Source organism: Myxine glutinosa, chromosome 5 (genome assembly GCF_964187855.1).
Source record: "Myxine glutinosa chromosome 5, kmMyxGlut1.1, whole genome shotgun sequence".
Taxonomy (NCBI): domain Eukaryota; kingdom Metazoa; phylum Chordata; class Myxini; order Myxiniformes; family Myxinidae; genus Myxine; species Myxine glutinosa.
The window spans coordinates 110,705,293-110,725,398 of record NC_136265.1 but is presented as its reverse complement, the minus strand read 5'-3'; the positions used below and the strand labels follow the sequence as shown (position 1 = coordinate 110,725,398).

The window sequence follows — 20,106 nt, the reverse complement described above, 5'->3', positions numbered from 1 at the left end:
TCTGACCATGTTATCCATCTTGGGAAGCGGGTAGGCGTCAAGTTGGGTAAAGTGATTGATCGTCTGCGAATAGTCAATGACCATATGCTTCTGGTGATTAGGATTATTGACGACGAGCACTTGAGCCCTCCAGGGCGAATTGCTAGGTTCGATTATACCCTCGCTTAGCAGCCGCTTGGTCTCGTCAGCAATATATTGTGCATCTGGGTGCAAATATCGCCTCGACTTCACAGTTGTAGGGCGACAATTAGGTGTCGGGCACGGAAACAGTGGGGGTGGCTCAATCGACATCTCCGTCAAGCTGCATACCGAGAAGGTTTTAGTGGGTTGTTCACTATTGAATCGCATCTCTAAACGCCCATGCTGATTCAAAAAGTCATGACCAAGAAGAACGTTGGAGCACAGATTCGGCAACACCATCATCTTAATATCCGAGTACAGTATCTCATTAGCTACCAAGTTCACAACACAGAATCCTTTGGAGCTTTGCCATAGAGCCCCAGAGGCCATGTACACTCGTTGAGTAGCAGGAACAGTGGGCCAGCCGTGTCTGCGAACAAGATCCTGGCTGACATAACTTTCACTGCTCCCAGTGTCGATCAGAGCATCAGCTGCTTCTCCGTTGATCATCACAGGAATCACAGCCCTCACCAGGCCGCGAAGCACAACCTCAGGAGCCGTCCTCGAGGCGCTCGTGCCCGCGAGCGTCGTTCGTCTGGCCTTAGTTGATCGACAGACTAGCAAAATGTCCTTTCTTCCCACAGCTGTTACACAGCGCATCCCGAGCCGTGCATCGGCTCCTAGGATGTCTGCAATTTCCGCAAAATAAACATTTGCCTGTCATCACAGCAGGATTCATGGCCGCCGTGGTAACCGAGCCGCTATCCTCGGCGTCCGGACTCTCGTCAAGAAAATCCTGGCAAGCGGTGTGCGGCGGACAACCTGACCCAGCGACGGACACCGCGTCTGAGCGTTTCTCGGTGGTAGCAGCGCTCGCCGTCAGATATGGTCATCCGTATGTCTCAGATCGAGCCTGGGCCAGCTGCCGAACCCGGGCCTGTTCGTACGCAGCCTGAAAGGTCATAGCCTCGTTCTTTAGCAGCCGCTGACAGATGGCAGACGATAGGAGACCAGTAATGAAAGCATCTTGCATTATATCATCGATGGCCATCCGATCCTGCACTCCGCAGTCCTTGCTGAGTTGTCGTATCTCCTGCGTATACTGCTCCAAATTCTCAATCGGCACTTGCCGGCGCGTAGCGAGCAGATGTAGTGCGTAAATAGTGCTTCGAGGTTTTACATAGAGTCCTTGCAGGGCCCTTACAAAATAGGCATAGGTTTCACAGTGGGAGAAATAGTCATAGACATTGCTGGACACGTTGCAAATGAGGGCATTCAACTTCTGTAGGTCAGTGGCTTCGGGCACGGCTTGCATGTGAAGTTCTAAGGATCGTAACCAGTGCGTCAAGTGGCGCCCGGCATTGCTAGCATTGGGATCTCCATCGAACCTCTCCGGTTTGAGAAGCTTGTCCATGGCATCCGAGTGTCGAGATAGATAAATTCGAGATAGATAGATAAATCAATAAATTGTTATGAAATCAAGTTGTGACCTCGTTTTCAGATGTGAGGCTTTATTGAAATCTATCTCCACATGAAATAGCATTCCCAACTCATCTATAAGCAAGCACGTGACCATTAACATTCCCCATCATACCTTACTCAAGTGTCTGCTCACAGAATACAGAAATGAAGCAAACTTCCCCTCCTTCCTTCACTACATTCCATTATATATAAACTCCTCAAGTATCATCCCCCACAACCGAATCTTCTCATCTTTCATCACACATCCGTTGGGCCTCCTCGGCCCAATGGCTGCGTATGTGTAGGATTTTTGACGCCTGCATCTGAGTTAATATCCTTTTGAAAGAAAGCCACTAACTTAGTAGTACAGTATGTACAATTTAATTTGAGTTGTAAGGGTTGTCAAATCGTTTGTCTTCATTCAAATTAATTTTCTCTTGTATATATTGTATGACCAACGACAGTCGTTGCTAACCGATCATGCAGGAAGTGCTGTGATGGGACTCGATCTGTGCCGTTCTGCTTTCTCAACTTGGGGGAGTTCAATCTGTACATATACAACATATACGTACATGGTGCCGAGTTTTGTAGGTTATTCCTTGTCTTGCCTTTCTTTTCTTTCATTTTGCATCCTTTCCAGTGGTTGTGGAACTGCTTTCAGCGACAGTTTCATAATTAATCGGTGAACTTCATTTGCCCTACTTTAGATACCTCTATCTTGGGAAAATCCTTCAGGTAAATTTCACATCGGTATGAAGAATGCGTACGAACTGTTCCCCAAGGCACTTAAAGAAAGAATACAGGTTTGTACCTTTCAAATGACAATGCATGGTAATTGTAAAGTTCACCATAGTCGTATTGATGTCATGAGGGAGCTTGTTGTACTTTTTAGTGAGAGGGGAGGATGGGTGAGGGTTTGAATGTTACATGTTTTATATGGTTGTGCTTGGGATAGCCAGTTTAAGTTTTACCTTTGATCACCGAGCCCGAATAAGTCTTGTGTGCCTTGCTCCAATACCCTGCGCTCGCGAAGCGGAAAGCAGGGTTAGGTATTCGGTGGCGTGCATGTCTGTGAAGCGTGCGTGTCTGCATTTAAAAAATTCATTTTCTCGGCAACCGTTGGTCAGATTGACACTAAATTTTACACGAATTTTTCACGAAATTGGCATGAATTTTATTAGGGGGTAAGGCACTGAAGGAATTTTCTTCAGTGCCTTCCCCTGAAGAAAATTTTATTCATAATTATGACATCATAAGTTACGTGGTACAGACGCCATCTTGGAAAAACGTTACACCTCTATCTCCACAACCGCTCAATGGAAAAATTTGAAACGTGGCTCATTGTCAAGTACTCCCCATAGGGAATAAGATATGTTCATGGTGTAATCGGTACCTTAATTATGATGTCATAATTTGACAAGTACAATACTTGATCCGATCAGTATTATTTTTTTTCTCTGCAACTGTTGGTCTGATGAACACTAAATTTTCACCATAGAAGTGCCTCCTCCTGTAGAATATTTTAATGATAATTATGACGTCATCGGTCACGTGGTACAGGCTCCATCTTGGAAAAAACGTAAAATGTTTTACCTCTATCTCCAAAACCACTCCTTGGGGAAAAAAAAAAAAAATTAAACGTGGCTCTTTATAAAGAACTCCATATGCGGAATAAGAGCTGCCAACGATGACGTCATTTGTGCCTTAATGGGGACAGGTCACGCTTAGTCTGATCAGTTTGAAATTTCTTCAGCGTGATCTATGCAACAATTATAACAGGGAATATAAATTTATGATTTAATCGCTCACGTGGTCTGGCAGCTATATTGGATCAAAGAAAAAAACAAACCCTTAAACAAGTACAGATGCATTCAAAGTACACCGCCCCCATGCCAAATAATTAAATATCCTACAGCGCGGCATTGCCGGGGCGCCTTCCAGCGCCCGGCAATACCGCAGTGCAGCTCATAGAGGCTGCTTTGGGAGGGGTAGGTGTACACTAATTGATTGATTAATTGTATAATTAAAATCAATAAAAGATTATCACAAAATATTTTCTTAATCAATTGGCTAATAGCATAACTAAACCACTAGTGCTTCATCCGAAGATGTATCTTTAAGAAATTTAATTAAATAAGTCATTAATAAAAAATTAAATAATGAATTGATTAATCAATCAATAATTAATCAATTAATCAATAAATAATTAATCGATTAAATGATTAATCAATAAATCAAAAATATCCTTGATAGCCACATCTCTTGGTCATTGTCATGTCCAAATATTAGCTTCCCAGCTCAAAAGGTGCCTGAGATGTTGGCCAAATGAGAAAGAAAATAAATAAATGATTAATAATGAAAAAAAAAAAATAATAATCATTAAAAAATTAAATTATTAATCAATTCGGTCACAGAACACATAAACCACCACCATTTCATCAGAATCTAACTGAATTTTTTATTTTTTTTTAGTAATTAATCTAATAATTAAATAATTACTTGATTAATTGATTAATCAATAAATCAAAAATATCCTTGTTAGCCACATCACTTGGTCACTAATGTCCGAATATTAGCATCCAAGCTCAAAAGGTGCCTGCGATATTGGCCAAATGAGAAAGAATGAATGAATGAATGATCGTTTTAAGGCCATTTTCCCTGCTAGAGTAGGGGTTAGCCTTGCGGGTTCCATTACAATCATGGTTCCCTATTTGAGGCAATGTTTTTATGGCCGGATGCCCTTCCTGGCGCCAACCCTTAGTCGCCTCTTACGATGCGCAGGGATACGGGGTACCTATTCTAAATCGGGGTACACACCGGGATCATTCATCCCAGCAAGCTGGTACTCAATTTGCCGACCTCGGAAGGATGACAGGCTGAGTCAACCCCCCTGGTGTTAATTTAGCGATTGACCGGGATTCGAACCCAGGATCCTAGGATCCCAAGCCGGCACCTTAACCGCACAGCCAACACCAGGCTAATGTCCAAATATTAGCTTCCGAGCTCAAAAGGTGCCTGAGATATTGGCCAAATGAGAAAGAAAATAAATAAATGATTAATAATGAAAATAAATAACTAATAATCATTAAAAAAGTAAATTATTAATCAATTCGGTCAGAGAACACATAAACCACCACCATTTCATCAGAATCTAACTTAAAATAAATAAATGATTAATAATGAAAATAAATAAATAATAATCATTAAAAAATTAAATTATTAATCAATTCGGTCACAGAACACAAACCACCACCATTTCATGAGAATCTAACTGAATTTTTTATTATTTTTTTTTGTAATTAATTGAATAATTTAATAATTAATTGATTAATTAATAAATCAAAAATAGCCTTTGCAGCCAAATCACTTGGTCATTGGCATGTCCAAATATCAGCTTCCTAACTCAAAAGCTGCCCGAGTTAATGGTCAGAAGAGAAAGGAAATTTGATTAATTAAATAAGTACTTAATTAATCGCAAATAATTAAATAACTCCTCAATTAATTGATTTATCAAACAACAAAAAATACCGTTTTTGACAAAGTACTTGCTCACTTTTGTGCCAAAATTTCAGCTGCCTAGCTCAAAGGATGGCTGAGATATCTCCCGGACAAACAAACAAACAAGTACAGATACATTCAAAGTACACCGCACCCATGCCAAATAATTAAATATCCTACAGCGCGGCATTGCCGGGGCGCCTCTGGCGCCCGGCAATACCACAGTGCAGCTCATTGAGCCTGCATTGGGAGGTAGAGGTGTACACTAATTGATTGATTAATTGTATAATTAAAATCAATAAAAGATTATCACAAAATATTTTCTTAATCAATTTCCCGGTGTGTACCCTGGTTAGAATAGGTACACCGTATCCCTGCCTGTCGTAAGAGGCGACAAAGAGGGTTGGCGTCAGGAAGGGCATCCGGCCATAAAAACATTGCCTCAAAAAGAGAACCATGACAATTACAACTACATATGGGCAGGGTACAGCCCGAAGTGGAGATAGGTTTCCGAGGTTTGGGACATGGAATGTCGGGACAATGACAGGGACATCAGGAGAAGTGGTGGAAGTATTGGTCAGAAGAAGAGTGGACATATGTTGTGTGCAAGAGACGAGATGGAAGGGAAGTGGTGTGAGAATGGTGAAGGGTAGGCAGGGACAGAAATACAAGTTTGTGTGTCAAGGGTGCCCGGAGGGCGTGAATGGTGTTGGTGTCCTGTTTTCTGAGGAGTTTGTAGACAGTGTGGTGAGTGTGACTGGAGTGAGTGATAGGTTGATGATGGTGAAAATGATGATTGGAAAGCTCTTGGTGAACGTCATCTCAGGATATGCTCCGCAGGTTGGTCGGAGCGATGAAGAGAAGGACAAGTTCTGGTGTGCGATAGAGAAGCTGATGGAAAACGTGAAAGATGAGGAAGTTGTTGTGGTACGAGGAGACCTAAATGGACATGTGGGAAGGAGTATGGACGGTTTTGAGGGAGTTCATGGGGGTTACGGATATGGTGTGAGAAATGGAGAAGGTGAAAGGATTTTGGAGTTTGCTGATGGAGCTGATTTGTTGATTTGTAATACTCAGTTCCAGAAAGGGGATAATAAGCTTGTTACATACACGTCAGGCGATGGTGCGTAGGCGAGATAGGAGGCACCTCCAGGACACAAAGGTGATCCCGGGGGAGGAGGCTGTTTCACAGCACCACTTGGTTGTCTGCGACATAAGTGTGAAAGGTGCGAGGAGAGCTCGGCGGGTGAAGTACCAACCGAGAATGAAGGTGTGGAGGTTGAAAGAGGTGACAGTAAGGGAGGCATTAAAAGAGAGGCTGAGTCGGGTAGAGGATGATGTGGTTGAGCTTGAACGTGGTTGGATGTCAATGAAAGATAGTCTGTTGGGAGCCGTTGGTGAGGTATGTGGATGGACAAAAGGACCACCGAGGCACTCAAACATGGTGGTGGGATGATGAAGTTGGAAAGAGGATTGACGAGAAGAGGAAGAAGTTCAAGGAGTGGCAGAAGGCGAAGGGTACGGGAGCAGAAAAAGCAGAGCATGAAAGTTATATGGCAGCCAAGAAGGCTGCAAAGAAAGAGGCAGCAAAGGCGCAGGAGGCATGTCGGAAAATGTTCGGAGAACGCTTGGATTTGGAAGAGGGTCAGAGAGCGGTATTCAGGATTGCAAACAGATAGCGAAAGAGAGGTGTGACGTGATGGGGGTGAGTTGCTTGAAGGATGAAGTGGGACAAATCGTTGTGGACCCAGATGGAATTAAAGGAAGATGGAAAAGATATATGGAAATGCTGTTGAATACAGGGAATTAATGGGATGGCAACATAGAGAGTAACCCAGTTTTAGGACCGGCAGAGAAGATAACTGAGAAGGAAGTTGAGGAAGCGATAAAAGCAATGAAGAGTAGAAAAGCGGGAGGGCCGACGGGAGTTGTGGGAGATATGTTGAAGGCAACAGGAAGTTGGGGTGTGAAGAGAATGACAGAGATCTGTAATCTGGTGGTGAAAGAAGGCCGCATTCCAGTGGATTGGGAACTGAGTACCCTCGTCCCTCTATACAAGGGGAAAGGTGACCCTCTGGATTGTGGCTCGTACCGAGCGATAAAGTTATTGGAGCATGGAATGAAGGTATTGGAAAGGGTGTTGGAGAGGAGGATAAGGAAGAAGGTGAAGATTGACGAAATGCAGTTTGGATTTATGCCAGGAAGAGGAACGACAGACGCGCTGTTTATTGTGAGGCAGTTGCAGGAGAAGTACATGGAGAAGAGGAAGAAGTTGTTTCTTGGGTTTGTTGATCTGGAGAAAGCATTAGATAGGGTTCCACCGAAGTATTGACATGGGCATTGAGGAAGTGAGAAGTGGAGGAATGGTTGATCAGAGTAGTGATGGCAATGTACAAAAGAGCGCGCACAGCTGTAAGGACGAAGGACGGGAACAGTGGTGAGTTTGAGGTGAAGGTGGGAGTGCATCAGGGGTCGGTACTAGGTCCACTACTATTTGTAGCTGTGATGGAGGTGCTGGCTCAGAACGTAAAGGAGGGTTTACCGTGGGAGTTGTTGTATGCAGATGATCTGGTGTTGATTGCGGAAAGTATGGATGGACTGAAGGAAAAGATGAACTAGTGGAAGGAATGTATGGAGACAAAAGGTCTGAAGGTGAATATAGGAAAGACGAAGGTGATGGCAAGTGGTAAAGCATGTGGTGAGGTGGAATGAACTGGGAAGTGGCCGTGTGCTGTGTGCAGGAAGGGTGTCGGAGTGAACTCTATTCAATGTACAATGTGTGCTGAGTGGGTTCATCAAAAATGTAGCGTTCTGAGAGGGTCATTAACCAGTGTGGCAGCTACATTCAAATGTCAGGTGTGCACAGAGGGAGCTGCAGATGGAGGAAATGTTGAGTTGTATCTTGGAGATGGCGTGAAGCTGGAAGGTGTGAAAACATTTTGCTACCTCGGAGACATGCTGAATGGAGAAGGTGGATCAGACTCGGCAACGGTTGCTGGAGTGAGATGTGCATGGAAGAAGTTTCGGGAACTGAGTGGCATGCTGATGAGGAGGGGAGTGTCGTTGAAGCTGAAGGGAAAGGTGTATGCTGCATGTGTGAGAAGTGTTATGATTTATGGGAGCGAGACATGGGTCATGAATGTAGAGCAGCAACGAAGGCTGGAAAAGGTGGAAATGTGAATGGTTCGGTGGATGTGTGGAGTATCGTTGAGAGAGAGGAAGACAAATGATGAATTGCAAAAGATGATGGGAATAGAGCCTGTGATTGATGCTGTGAAGAGGAACAGGTTGAGATGGTTTGGTGATGTGTTGAGGAAGGATGAAAGTGACTGGTTGAGAAGAGTGATGGAAATGAATGTAGAAGGAAGTAGAGGACGGGGAAGACCGAGAAAGACTTGGCTTAAGATGGTGGAAGAAGAAATGCGGGCAAGGGGGCTAACAAGGAGAGATGCAGAAAATAGGGCAAAATGGAGAAGATTGTCATGGGGACCGCAAGGCGAACCCCCGCTCCAGCAGGGAAAATGGCCTTAAAATGCATGTTGTTGTGTTGTTGTATTTTCTTAATCTATTGGCTAATAGCATAACAAAACCACAAGTGCTTCATCCGAAGATGTATCTTTTCGAAATTTAATTAAATGTCATTAATAAAAAAATTAAATAACTAATTGATTAATCAATAAATAATTAATCGATTAATCGATTAAATGATTAATCAATAAATCAAAAATATCCTTGAGAGCCACATCATTTGGTCACTGTCATGTCCAAATATTAGCTTCCCAGCTCAAAAGGTGCCTGAGAGATTGGCCAAATGAGAAAGAAAATAAATAAATGATTAATAATGAAAATAAATAAATAATAATCATGAAAAAATTAAATTATTAATCAATTCGGTCACAGAACACATAAACCGCCACCATTTCATCAGAATCTGTAACTGATTTTTTTTTTTTTTTTTTAGTAATTAATCGAATAATTAAATAATTAATCGATTAATTGATTAATCAATAAATCAAAAATATCCTTGATAGCCACATCACTTGGTCACTCATGTCCAAATGTTAGCTTCCGAGCTCAAAAGGTGCCTGAGATATTGGCCAAATGAGAAAGAAAGTAAATGAATGATTAATAATGAAAATAAATGAATAATACTCATTAAAAATTAAATTATTAATCAATTCGGTCATAGAACACATAAACCACCACCATTTCATCAGAATCTGTAACTTAAAAAAAATAAATTTTTTTAGTCATTAATCGAATAATTAAATAATTAATCGATTAATTGATTAATTAATCGATCAAAAAGAGCCTTTGCAGCCAAATCACCTGGTCATTGGCATGTCCAAATATCAGCTTCCTACCTCAAAAGGTGCCTGAGTTAATGGTCAGAAGAGAAAGGAAATTTGATTAATTAAATAAGTACTTAATTAATCGCTAATAATTAAATAACTCCTCAATTAATTGATTAATCAAACAACAAAAAATATCGTTTTTGACCAAGGACTTTCTCACTATTGTGCCGAAATTTCAGCTTCCTAGCTCAAAGGATGGCTGATATATCGCCCGGACAAACAAACAAGAAAACAAGAAAACAAACAAGTACATTCATTTACATTCAAGTACAAAGTACAAACAAGTACATTCAAGTACAAACAAGTACAATGAAATACATTCACACATACATTCAAAGTACACCGCCCCCATGCCAAATAATTAAATATTCTACAGCGCGGCATTGCCGGGGCACCTCTGGCGCCCGGCAATACCGCAGTGCAGCTCATGGAGGCTGCATTGGGAGGGAGAGGTGTTTACTAATTGATTGATTAATTGTATAATTAAAATCAATAAAAGATTATCACAAAATATTTTTTAAATCAATTGGCTCATAGCATAACTAAACCACTAGTGCTTCATCCGAAGATGTATCTTTTAGAAATTTAATTAAATACGTCATTAATAAATAATTAATTGATTAATCAATAAATAATTAATCGATTAATCAATAAATAATTAATCGATTAAATGATTCATCAATAAATCAAAAATATCCTTGATAGCCACATCACTTGGTCACTGTCATGTCCACATATTAGCTTCCCAGCTCAAAAGGTGCCTGAGATATTGGCCAAATGAGAAAGAAAATAAATAAATGATTAATAATGAAAATAAATAAATAATAATCATGAAAAAATTAAATTATTAATCAATTCGGTCACAGAACACATAAACCACCACCATTTCATCAGAATCTGTAACTGAATTTTTTTTTTTTTCGTAATTAATCGAATAATTAATTGATTAATTGATGAATAAATAAATTAAAAATATCCTTGATAGCCACATCACTTGGTCACTCATGTCCAAATATTAGCTTCCGAGCTCAAAAGGTGCCTGAGATATTGGCCAAATGAGAAAGAAAATAAATAAATGATTAACAAGTACAGATACATTCATAGTACACCGCCCCCATGCCAAATAATTAAATATCCTACAGCGAGGCATTGCTGGGGCGCCAAGGGCGCCCGGCAATACCGCAGTGCAGCTCATCGAGGCTGCATTGGAAGGGAGAGGTGTACGCTAATTGATTGATTAATTGTATAATTAAAATCAATAAAAGATTATCACAAAATATTTTCTTAATCAATTGGCTAATGGCATAACTAAACCACTAGTGCTTCATCCGAAGATGTATCTTCCAGAAATTTAATTAAATAACTCATTAATAAAAAATTAAATAATTAATTGATTAATCAATAAATAATTAATCGATTAATCAACAAATAATTAATCGATTAAATGATTAATCGATAAATCAAAAATATCCTTGATAGCCACATCACTTGGTCACTGTCATGTCCAAATATTAGCTTCCGAGCTCAAAAGGTGCCTGAGATATTGGCCAAATGAGAAAGAAAATAAATAAATGATTAATAATGAAAATAAATAAATAATAATCATGAAAAATTAAATTATTAATCAATTCGGTCACAGAACACATTAACCACCACCATTTCTTCAGAATCTGTAACTAAAAAAAAAATAAAAAAATTCGTCATTAATCGAATAATTAAATAATTAATCGATTATTGATTAGTTGATTAATTATTAAATCAAAAATAGCCTTTGCAGCCAAATCACCTGGTCATTGGCATGTCCAAATATCAGCTTCCTAACTCAAAAGGTGCCTGAGTTAATGGTCAGAAGAGAAAGGAAATTTGATTAATTAAATAACTCCTCAATTAATTGATTATTCAAAAAACAAAAAATACTGTTTTTGACAAAGGACTTGCTCACTACTGTGCCAAAATTTCAGCTTCCTCGCTCAAAGGATGGCTGAGATATCGCCCGGACAAACAAACAAGAAAGAAAGAAAACAAGAAAACAAACAAACAAAACCAGAGTGAAAACTGAGTACTCCCTTTCAGCGTGCGTCACTGCCGAGCCCCCTTCGGTGCCCGGAAATGACGTTTTGCAATGCCTGCCTGGAGATGGCATAGGAAAGGTGCGGTGTACAAAAACAGAAGAGTTGGCTCATGCCAAGTTTACTGTGCAGGGGAATTATTCTATGAATACCATGTCGTTAAAAATATATATTTAAGAATGCGAAATTGCTTTGTTAGTTCAAGTGTTTCAAATGCAGAGTTTTGTAATGAAAGGAAATCCAGCATAACAGTTTACTTTCTGCAGAAAGGACGCAAGGAACAGCTGTGGGACATCCCCCAGCGAGTTGCAGTGGCTGACGCCCGCCGGGCCGTCGAGGAGCATACGAACAGCCACAGTGGAACGAAGTCTCTTTCACAGGCAATTAGGGCTCATCTGTCAACTTTGGATTGGCTCAATGGCTAGTTCCCCTTCATGTCTTGTGCATGGATATGGGATACTGCTGCGAAGAAGGGACAAAATCTCTATTACCTGCTTAACTTGCAATTTCCAGAGTTAATGATGAACAATGTAGCGTGAGCATGAAATGATGCAATGATTTGTAACTGATACAAATTGCAAGATGACGAGGAAAACAAGATTCAAAATAGAACATTTTATTGACTCGGGAGAATATTTTCATGAAATCATGAAAATGGTGTTTTGTTTAATGTAATCAATATTTTAATTTACCAGGTATTCATGTCGACTGATGACGGAATAGGAGGCTTGTCCGTTGTACCAAATTTTCATTGGTCTTCACGCTCCATTAGAATACCTGCCTGCCAGGCTCAGATGGGTCTTTTGGGTCCTCTGGGTCACCAGGGACTTTTGGGTCTTTTGGGTAATTAAGGACTTTTGGGTCATCAAGGACTTTTTAGGTCCTTTGAGACTTTTGGGTCATCTGGGTCTTTTGGGTCCTCTTGGACTTTTGGGTCATTAAGGACCTTTTGGTCATCTGGGTCTTTTGGGTCCTTGGGGACTTTTGGGTCATCAAGGACTTTTTGGGTTATTGGGGACTCTTGGGTCTTTTGGGTCCTCAGGTCATTTTGGGTCAAATACTTTTTGGGTTCTTGGGGACTTTTGTGTCATTAAGGATTTTCGATCATCTGGGTCTTTTGGGGTCCTTGGGGACTTTTGGGTCTTTTGGGTCCTTGGACTCTTGGGTCTTTTGGGTCCTCTGACTTTTGGCTCATCAATGACTTTTTGGGTCCTTGGGGACTTTTGCATCTTTTGGGTCATTAAAGACTTTTGGGTCCTCTTGGACTTTTGGGTCATCAAGGACTTTTTGTGTCCTTGGGGTCTTTTGGGTCATCAAGGTCTTTTTTGGTCCTTGGGGATTTTTGCATCTTTTGTGTTATTAAGGACTTTTTGGTCATCTGGGTATTTTGGGTCATCATGGACTTTTTGGGTCCTTTGGGACTTTTGCATCTTTTGGGTCATGAAGGACTTTTTGGGTCATTGGGTTCTTTTGGGTCTTTTTGATCATGAAGGACTTTTGGGTCATTTGGATCCTCGGACTTTTGGGTCCTCGGGGAATTTTGGTTCTCAAGTATTAAAGGGTCTTCCAAGGTCGAAGGGGTCTCAGCAGTCTTAAGGGTTAAAAGGTACGTAATTAATTAATAGACGCACGTAATAAATACACAAAAAGTATTTCTCACACAGACACACACACACAGACACACACACACACACAGACACACACACACAGACACACACACACAGACACACACACACAGACACACACACACAGACACACACACAGACACACACACAGACACACACAGACACACACACACAGACACACACACACAGACACACACACACAGACACACACACACAGACACACACACACACAGACACACACAGACACACAGACACACAGACACACAGACACACACACTACTGACACTACTGACACACTCACACACTGACACTCACACACTGACACTCACACACTGACACTCACACACTGACACTCACACACTGACACACACACACTGACACACACACACTGACACACACACACTGACACACACACACTGACACTCACACACTGACACACACACACTGACACACACACACACACTGACACACACACACACACACACACACACTGACACACACACACACTGACACACACACACACACACACACACACACACACACACACGTTTATAGTAGAAGATGATCAACACTTCTATGAATTTTCTTGGACCCAAAATATTTATCGGGTAATCATGTGCACTCGGAACAGGAGGCAAAGTGACCTCATTATCATTATGAAAATAATTGTCTGAACTATCATACAGAATTCCTTCAAAATTATCATTCGGATTTCTTTGCAGTAGGGAGTACGTTGCGTGTGCTCAAGGAACAGGAGGCAAAGTCTGGAAAATATTTTTTGTAAGAACAATAGGGTGTTTGTTGGACACCACTCCTTTCCTATGCCATCTCCAGGCGCTGCATAACGTCATTGCCGGGCACCGAAGGGGGCTGATATTTGGACATGCCAATGACCAGGTGATTTGGCTGCAAAGGCTATTTTTGATTTATTAATTAATCAATTAATCAAGGAACAGGTGGTTGGAACACCAAGGAATTAAGTTGTTGAATCAAGTTCTTGGAACACCAAGTTGGAATCAAGGAACACTAAGCCTGGTGTTGGCTTAGCGGTTAGGGTGCCGGCTCGGGATCCTGGGATCCTGGGTTCGAATCCCGGTCGATCGCTGAATTAACGCCAGGGGGGTTGACTCAGCCTGTCATCCTTCCGAGGTCGGCAAATTGAGTACCAGCTTGCTGGGATGAATGATCCCGGTGTGTACCCCGATTTAGAATAGGTACCCCGTATCCCTGCGCATCGTAAGAGTGTGACCGAGGGTTGGCGTCAGGAAGGGCATCCGGCCATAAAAACATTGCCTCAAACAGGGAACCATGATTGTCATGGGGCCCGCAAGGCTAACCCCCGCTCTAGCAGGGAAAATGGCCTTAAAACGATCATTCATTCATTTTCATTCAATTAATCGATTAATTATTTAATTATTCGATTAATTACTAAAAAAAAATTTTCCCCAGTTACAGTTTCTGATGAAATGGTGGTGGTTTATTTGTTCTATGACCGAATAATGATTTAAATTTTTAATGATTTTTTTTTTTTTTTGTTCATTATTAATCATTTATTTATTTTCTTTCTTATTTGGCCAATATCTCAGGCACCTTTTGAGCTGGGAAGCTAATATTTGGACATGACAGTGACCAAGTGATGTGGCTTTCAAGGATATTTTTGGTTTATTGATTAATCATTGAATCGATTAATTATTTATTGGTTAATCAATTAATTATTTAATTTTATTATTAATGACTTCTTTAATTAAATTTTTAAAAGATACATCTTCGGATGAAGCACTAGTGGTTTAGTTATGCTATTAGCCAATTGATTAAGAAAATATTTTGTGATAATCTTTTATTGATTTTAATTATACAATTAATCAATCAATTATTGTACACCTCTCCCTCCCAATGCAATCTCTATTAGCTGCACTGCCGGCGCCTCGGCAATGCCGCGCTGTTGGATATTTAATTATTTGGCATGGGGCGGTGTACTTTGAATGTATGTGTACTTGTTCTACATTTTTCTTATTTGTTTTATTTCCGAGCAAAAGGGAGCTTCATGTTTTATTGTGCAGGAAGAGAAAATCCTTGGAGAAGAACAGCAGTGTCGGGTAGACCTTCTGAACTCCCTGGAAAAGAAGTTCAGCGATCCTGGTCCGGTCTATGACTGTGTCGTTTGGAATGACGGGAGAACCTGGAAGTGAGGCTCGTTAAACATATTGATGTCTGTATCAATAGTAGTATGGTTTCTTTCACCCCGCCTATTTTTAGCTCACCTGGAATGAAGTTCCGGGGAGCTTAAGTGATGGCATGTCGTCCACCTGTCAGTCCTTAAACGCTTGCAACTTCTTCTCCAAAACCGCTGATGGGATTGTGACCAAATTTGGCACAAATGATATTTGTTGTGTTGTGACTAAAGTTTGTTTACGGCATTAACAAAATTGGGGTCTACGTCGTTTACCATGGTCAAAATGGATCCAGGTTGATCCCAAAATAGGAATTTGCTTTCTTCTCAGAAACAACACACAATTTCGATGAAACCTGACCACAACCCTGTGGTGTACCAAAGTTTGTTCACGGCATTTTAAAAAATCGGGCTCTGAGGGGTTTACTGGGGGTTGCCCCCGAAAAGTAGGTATTTGCCCTTTTCTCTGAAACTACACACACACAATTTCAATGCAACTTCACCACAACCTTCATCACCCATGATGTACCAATGTTTGTTCAAGGCATTAAAAAATTGGGGTCTGAGGAGGTAATCAGTATTTTCAGTATTTTTTTTGTTAGTTTGTTTAGTCTGTGATTACGTTAGTATGATTATACTTGGTGTTGGCCTAATGGTTAGGGTGGTGGGCTTGGGATCCTAAGGTCCTGAGTTTGAATCCTGTTCATGTGTTGAATGAATACCAGGTGGGGTTGACTCAGCCTGTCATCCTTCCGAGGTCGGCGAAATGAGTACCAGGTTACTGGGTCTTCTCTCAAGGAGGTTGGTGGCAGAATTTGCATTCCGGCCGCCGTAAAAGCACCTCAATTCCGTAGCACACACAGTGGTGTGTGTCGGGATGGTGCTGAGGAGTCGTCCAAGGACGCAGTGACGTGCTGATCCATCGTGTGCGCGCACACACACACACACACACACACACACACACACACACACACACACACACACACACACACACACACACACCGTGCGTATCAAAAAAAAGGTAATCCAAATTCAAGGGGTTAATATGCAAAGGTTATTTAGTTTGACAATTTACATGTGGTTTACCATATATGAGGAGATCCTCAGCTTTCCATTGATGTCTTTGATGTTCATGCATCATTGCTGTCACACATGACCGAGTACATGTTCATTGAAAATGACAAGTTTAAATCGCATTTTTACAAGTTTGCCTAATCGGTGCAAGACAGTTTGAAATGGACGCATTACTTGTCGACTGCCAAGGTGATTGTGTGAAATTGTTAAGCTGGTCTGGTAATCGTCGGTTGCGTCATCCTTTGTTTAAGATGGGCCTACAGTGTATGGGTTTAGAGACAGTCTGAGTCATTGAAAAGATGGTTCAACTTACGACTGAACAGCGGACCTTCGCGGTTACAACCTTTCACCAAACTGGAAGTTTGCAGCGAACTCGTGATGCGTTCAGGGAACGTTTCCCAGAACGGGAGCCTCCAGCAGCCAAAACCATCTGGGCGAATGTTAGAAAATACCAAGAGCATGGCACTAGCCTCAACCGCAACAAGGGGAATTCTGGTAGGAGGTGCACTGGGTGATCAGAAATGAACATTGCAGCAGTAAGGCAGCAAGTTTTGAAGCATTCTAGGGATACCAGCGCAAGACTAAATGGGACGGGATTGCCTTCGGCAACATTCAACCAAATCACAAGACTGGACCTCCACCAACATCCATATCGGATTCACATCCGGCATCAACTTATGCCAGGGGATTTTGCCAGGAGGCTGGTGCTTGCCGGATGGTTGATAGCATGTTGCGAAGCAGATGTCAATTTCCTGCGGTATCTCGTTATCAGCGACGAAGCTGCTTTCGCAATGGACGGCAAGGTCAATACCCATAATGTTCTTGAATATGCACCGGCAGGACACCCCCGGAATTTAATTTTGACACCAACATGAATGAATGAATGAATGAATGATCGTTTTAAGGCCATTTTCCCCGCTAGAGCGGGGGTTAGCCTTGCGGGCCCCATGACAATCATGGTTCCCTGTTTGAGGCAATGTTTTTATGGCCGGATGCCCTTCCTGACGCCAACCCTTGGTCACGCTCTTACGATGCACAGGGATACGGTGTACCTATTCTCAATCGGGGTACACACCGTGATCATTCATCCCAGCAAGCTGGTACTCAATTTGCCGACCTTGGAAGGATGACAGGCTGAGTCAACCCCCCTGGCGTTAATTCAGCGATCGACCGGGATTTGAACCCAGGATCCTAGGATTCCAAGCCGGCACCCTAACCACTAAGCCAACACCAGGCTTTATTGCATGATAACTAATTGATAATCATGATAATCATTGATAAATCAATCATTGATATAACATGATAATCATGATAGAAATTTAACTATAAGCAGCATAATACTCTTCTTCAACACCTTTTAATGTTTGAAATGGGCAACGTCTTAATTAATAATCCACATCGTTGCACTAAATCAGTATATTTGGAGATTGAGATTTTGCAGCAAGAGATATTTTGGCTGGAGAGACCAATCATATCGCTAGAATGTAGAAGGTTTTAAAATATATATTTTAGTACAAGGTCGAGATTCATGGAAGAGTGAAACTATACAGGGGCTCAAAGTGGTAGAAGGGAACATTCGACGGATGTACAAACATGAACATTGAAGTTATAAAAGACAGGGTATGGTAGGAGGTTAATGGTAAAAACTCCTCTTGCTCCATCCATTGTAGAAACATGGTTTTCTGGGCACCTCCATATTTTCTATACTCCTTTTTAAGATATTGTTTTCTCCCAGCACCTTGGCAAACAATAAAACTCCAAACTGAAGCAGCACGTTGGAGGTTATGACCTCAGCACAGGAATTATGGCCTGGGTGAAACTGCAGTGACATGTCGGTTCACCTGTCCATCAGGACCGTTCTGCATCACCTTCTGAACACCTTTCCTGCTCGGCTCCTCACCTTTTCCGTGCTCGTCTGCAGCCGATGTTTGAACAACCTCCACATGCACCTCATTGGGGTGATCACCAAGTTGTATACTCTCGTATAAAGGAATCTCCGTCATCAGCTCCATCAATTCATTGGGATCATCAACTTGTGCATGCATCTTGAACACGCCGAAAATAGTCAGGATGATGAAAGCGACGCTGGGGATGAGGATCACGACAACCAAGAGAAATAATTCAATCATAGTGCAGTCACGTAGCGGATTGGATCGCGCTGTTGTTCGGGTTTATTGAGATCCTCTCACTGGTGCCGATTAAAGTTTCTGTGGTTGTTGATAATTTTTCGTTTCTTGTCCAATCCCCGCCGTCCGTAGTCTGCCCAGCATGGAGTGTCACTGCGAGCAGCAGAAGAAACACGATGTCCATGTCGATATCCGAGTTGAAGAACCACAGCGGAATCCACAGGTCGAAGAGAAGCGCGAGGTCACAGCACAGAAGCTTAGTCGCGATGACATCATCATTTTGACACCAACATGAATCGACAAAAGTGGACTGTTTGGTTGGGACTTTGGAAGTGGTCAGGTGATTGGACCATTTTTCTTTCAAAGGAATGTCAATGGTAACAGGTATCTGCAGATGATCAATGATGAATTTTTACCGCAGCTGGAGGAGAACTTTGAGCGACAGGTTCGTGGTGTTTTCAGATATCTTTGGTGGGCCCAAGACGGCGCCACAGAACATCGTCTTATCGCTGTCCGAGATCGACTGAGGGAACTCTTTGGAGACCGAGTCATCGCCCTCAACCATGCAGTGGAATGGCCGCCAAGATCACCTGACCTCACACCATGTGATTATTTCCTTTGGGGACATTTAAAGAACAAGGTGTTCGTAACTCCTCCCCGTGATCTTGACGAATTGCAGGGCCGTATTCGACATGAAGTGGATGCTTTGCGCAATGACCCGGCTATGGTGAGACGAGCAGTTCAGGGCATGCTCCGCCGCTGTGAGCTTTGTGTTGAAAGGGGAGGTGGACATGTTGAAGGTGCGGGCGCATAAAGGCCAATCATTCCTGAGAAAAGTTCACATCTGACGTTCATTTTGCACCAATTATCCTGACTTGCATCGATTAGCCAAACTTGTAAAAATGCGATTTGAACTTGTCATTTTCAATGAACATGTAATCGGTCATGTGTGACAGCAATGATGCATGGAAGGTATCAATGGAAAGCTGAGGATCTCCTCTTAATTGGTAAACCACATGTAAATTGTCAAAATAAATAACCTTGGCATATTGTCGTGCGACTCCGGTTAACACCAGAGACCGCGGATAGGCCGAAACGGATTTATTCGGAGGCAACAACCAATACGGATTTTACAATGGTCGTGCAGGCGGAAGAAGGAAATGGAAGCTGCGGTCAAAGCGCGTACCTGTGGAAGGCGAACGAACTCAAACGGCAAACAAGATTTTAAAGGAATGGAAAATAATACAAGGGTTTATTGAAATAAGAATCGGGATAGAGAAACGCGACGATAATCAAATAATGTAACTAAATTGGGATCCCACACACCGGACTCAGAAACGAACAAAGGAGGATGAATTACGAAAAGAATTGTCTCGTCGTGGTGTGTAAAATGGTGCGTGCGGCCTTATCTGTCCCTCGTCTTGTGTTGTCCACCGTCAAACACGGCTCCGTTCGGCCCCGATGGACCCACCAGGTCCCTCGCTCCAGCACCACAGCACCGAGCACCGCTCCAAGCACAAGCACCACTCCAAGCACCACGAGGTCCCACAGCAGGAAAAGCACCGTGCGTCCAATGCAGGCTAGCGGCTCCAAGCGAGATCGATCTTC

General features: G+C 42.0%; 1 protein-coding gene across 4 annotated transcripts in view; it reads left to right on the top strand.

The window, feature by feature from the left end:
* The window catches only part of TPP2 (tripeptidyl peptidase 2), a 201,391-nt gene that overhangs the window by 13,076 nt on the left and 168,209 nt on the right, over positions 1-20,106 (top strand). For 3 of the 4 annotated variants that reach the window (XM_078778530.1, XM_078778531.1, XM_078778533.1), the window contains exons 3-5: positions 2,289-2,384; positions 11,770-11,883; positions 15,189-15,313. In XM_078778530.1, coding sequence (XP_078634656.1) covers positions 2,289-2,384; positions 11,770-11,883; positions 15,189-15,313 — 335 coding nt within the window. The remainder of the gene's footprint in view (positions 1-2,288; positions 2,385-11,769; positions 11,884-15,188; positions 15,314-20,106) is intronic. The other variant, XM_078778532.1, reaches the window with a different exon arrangement.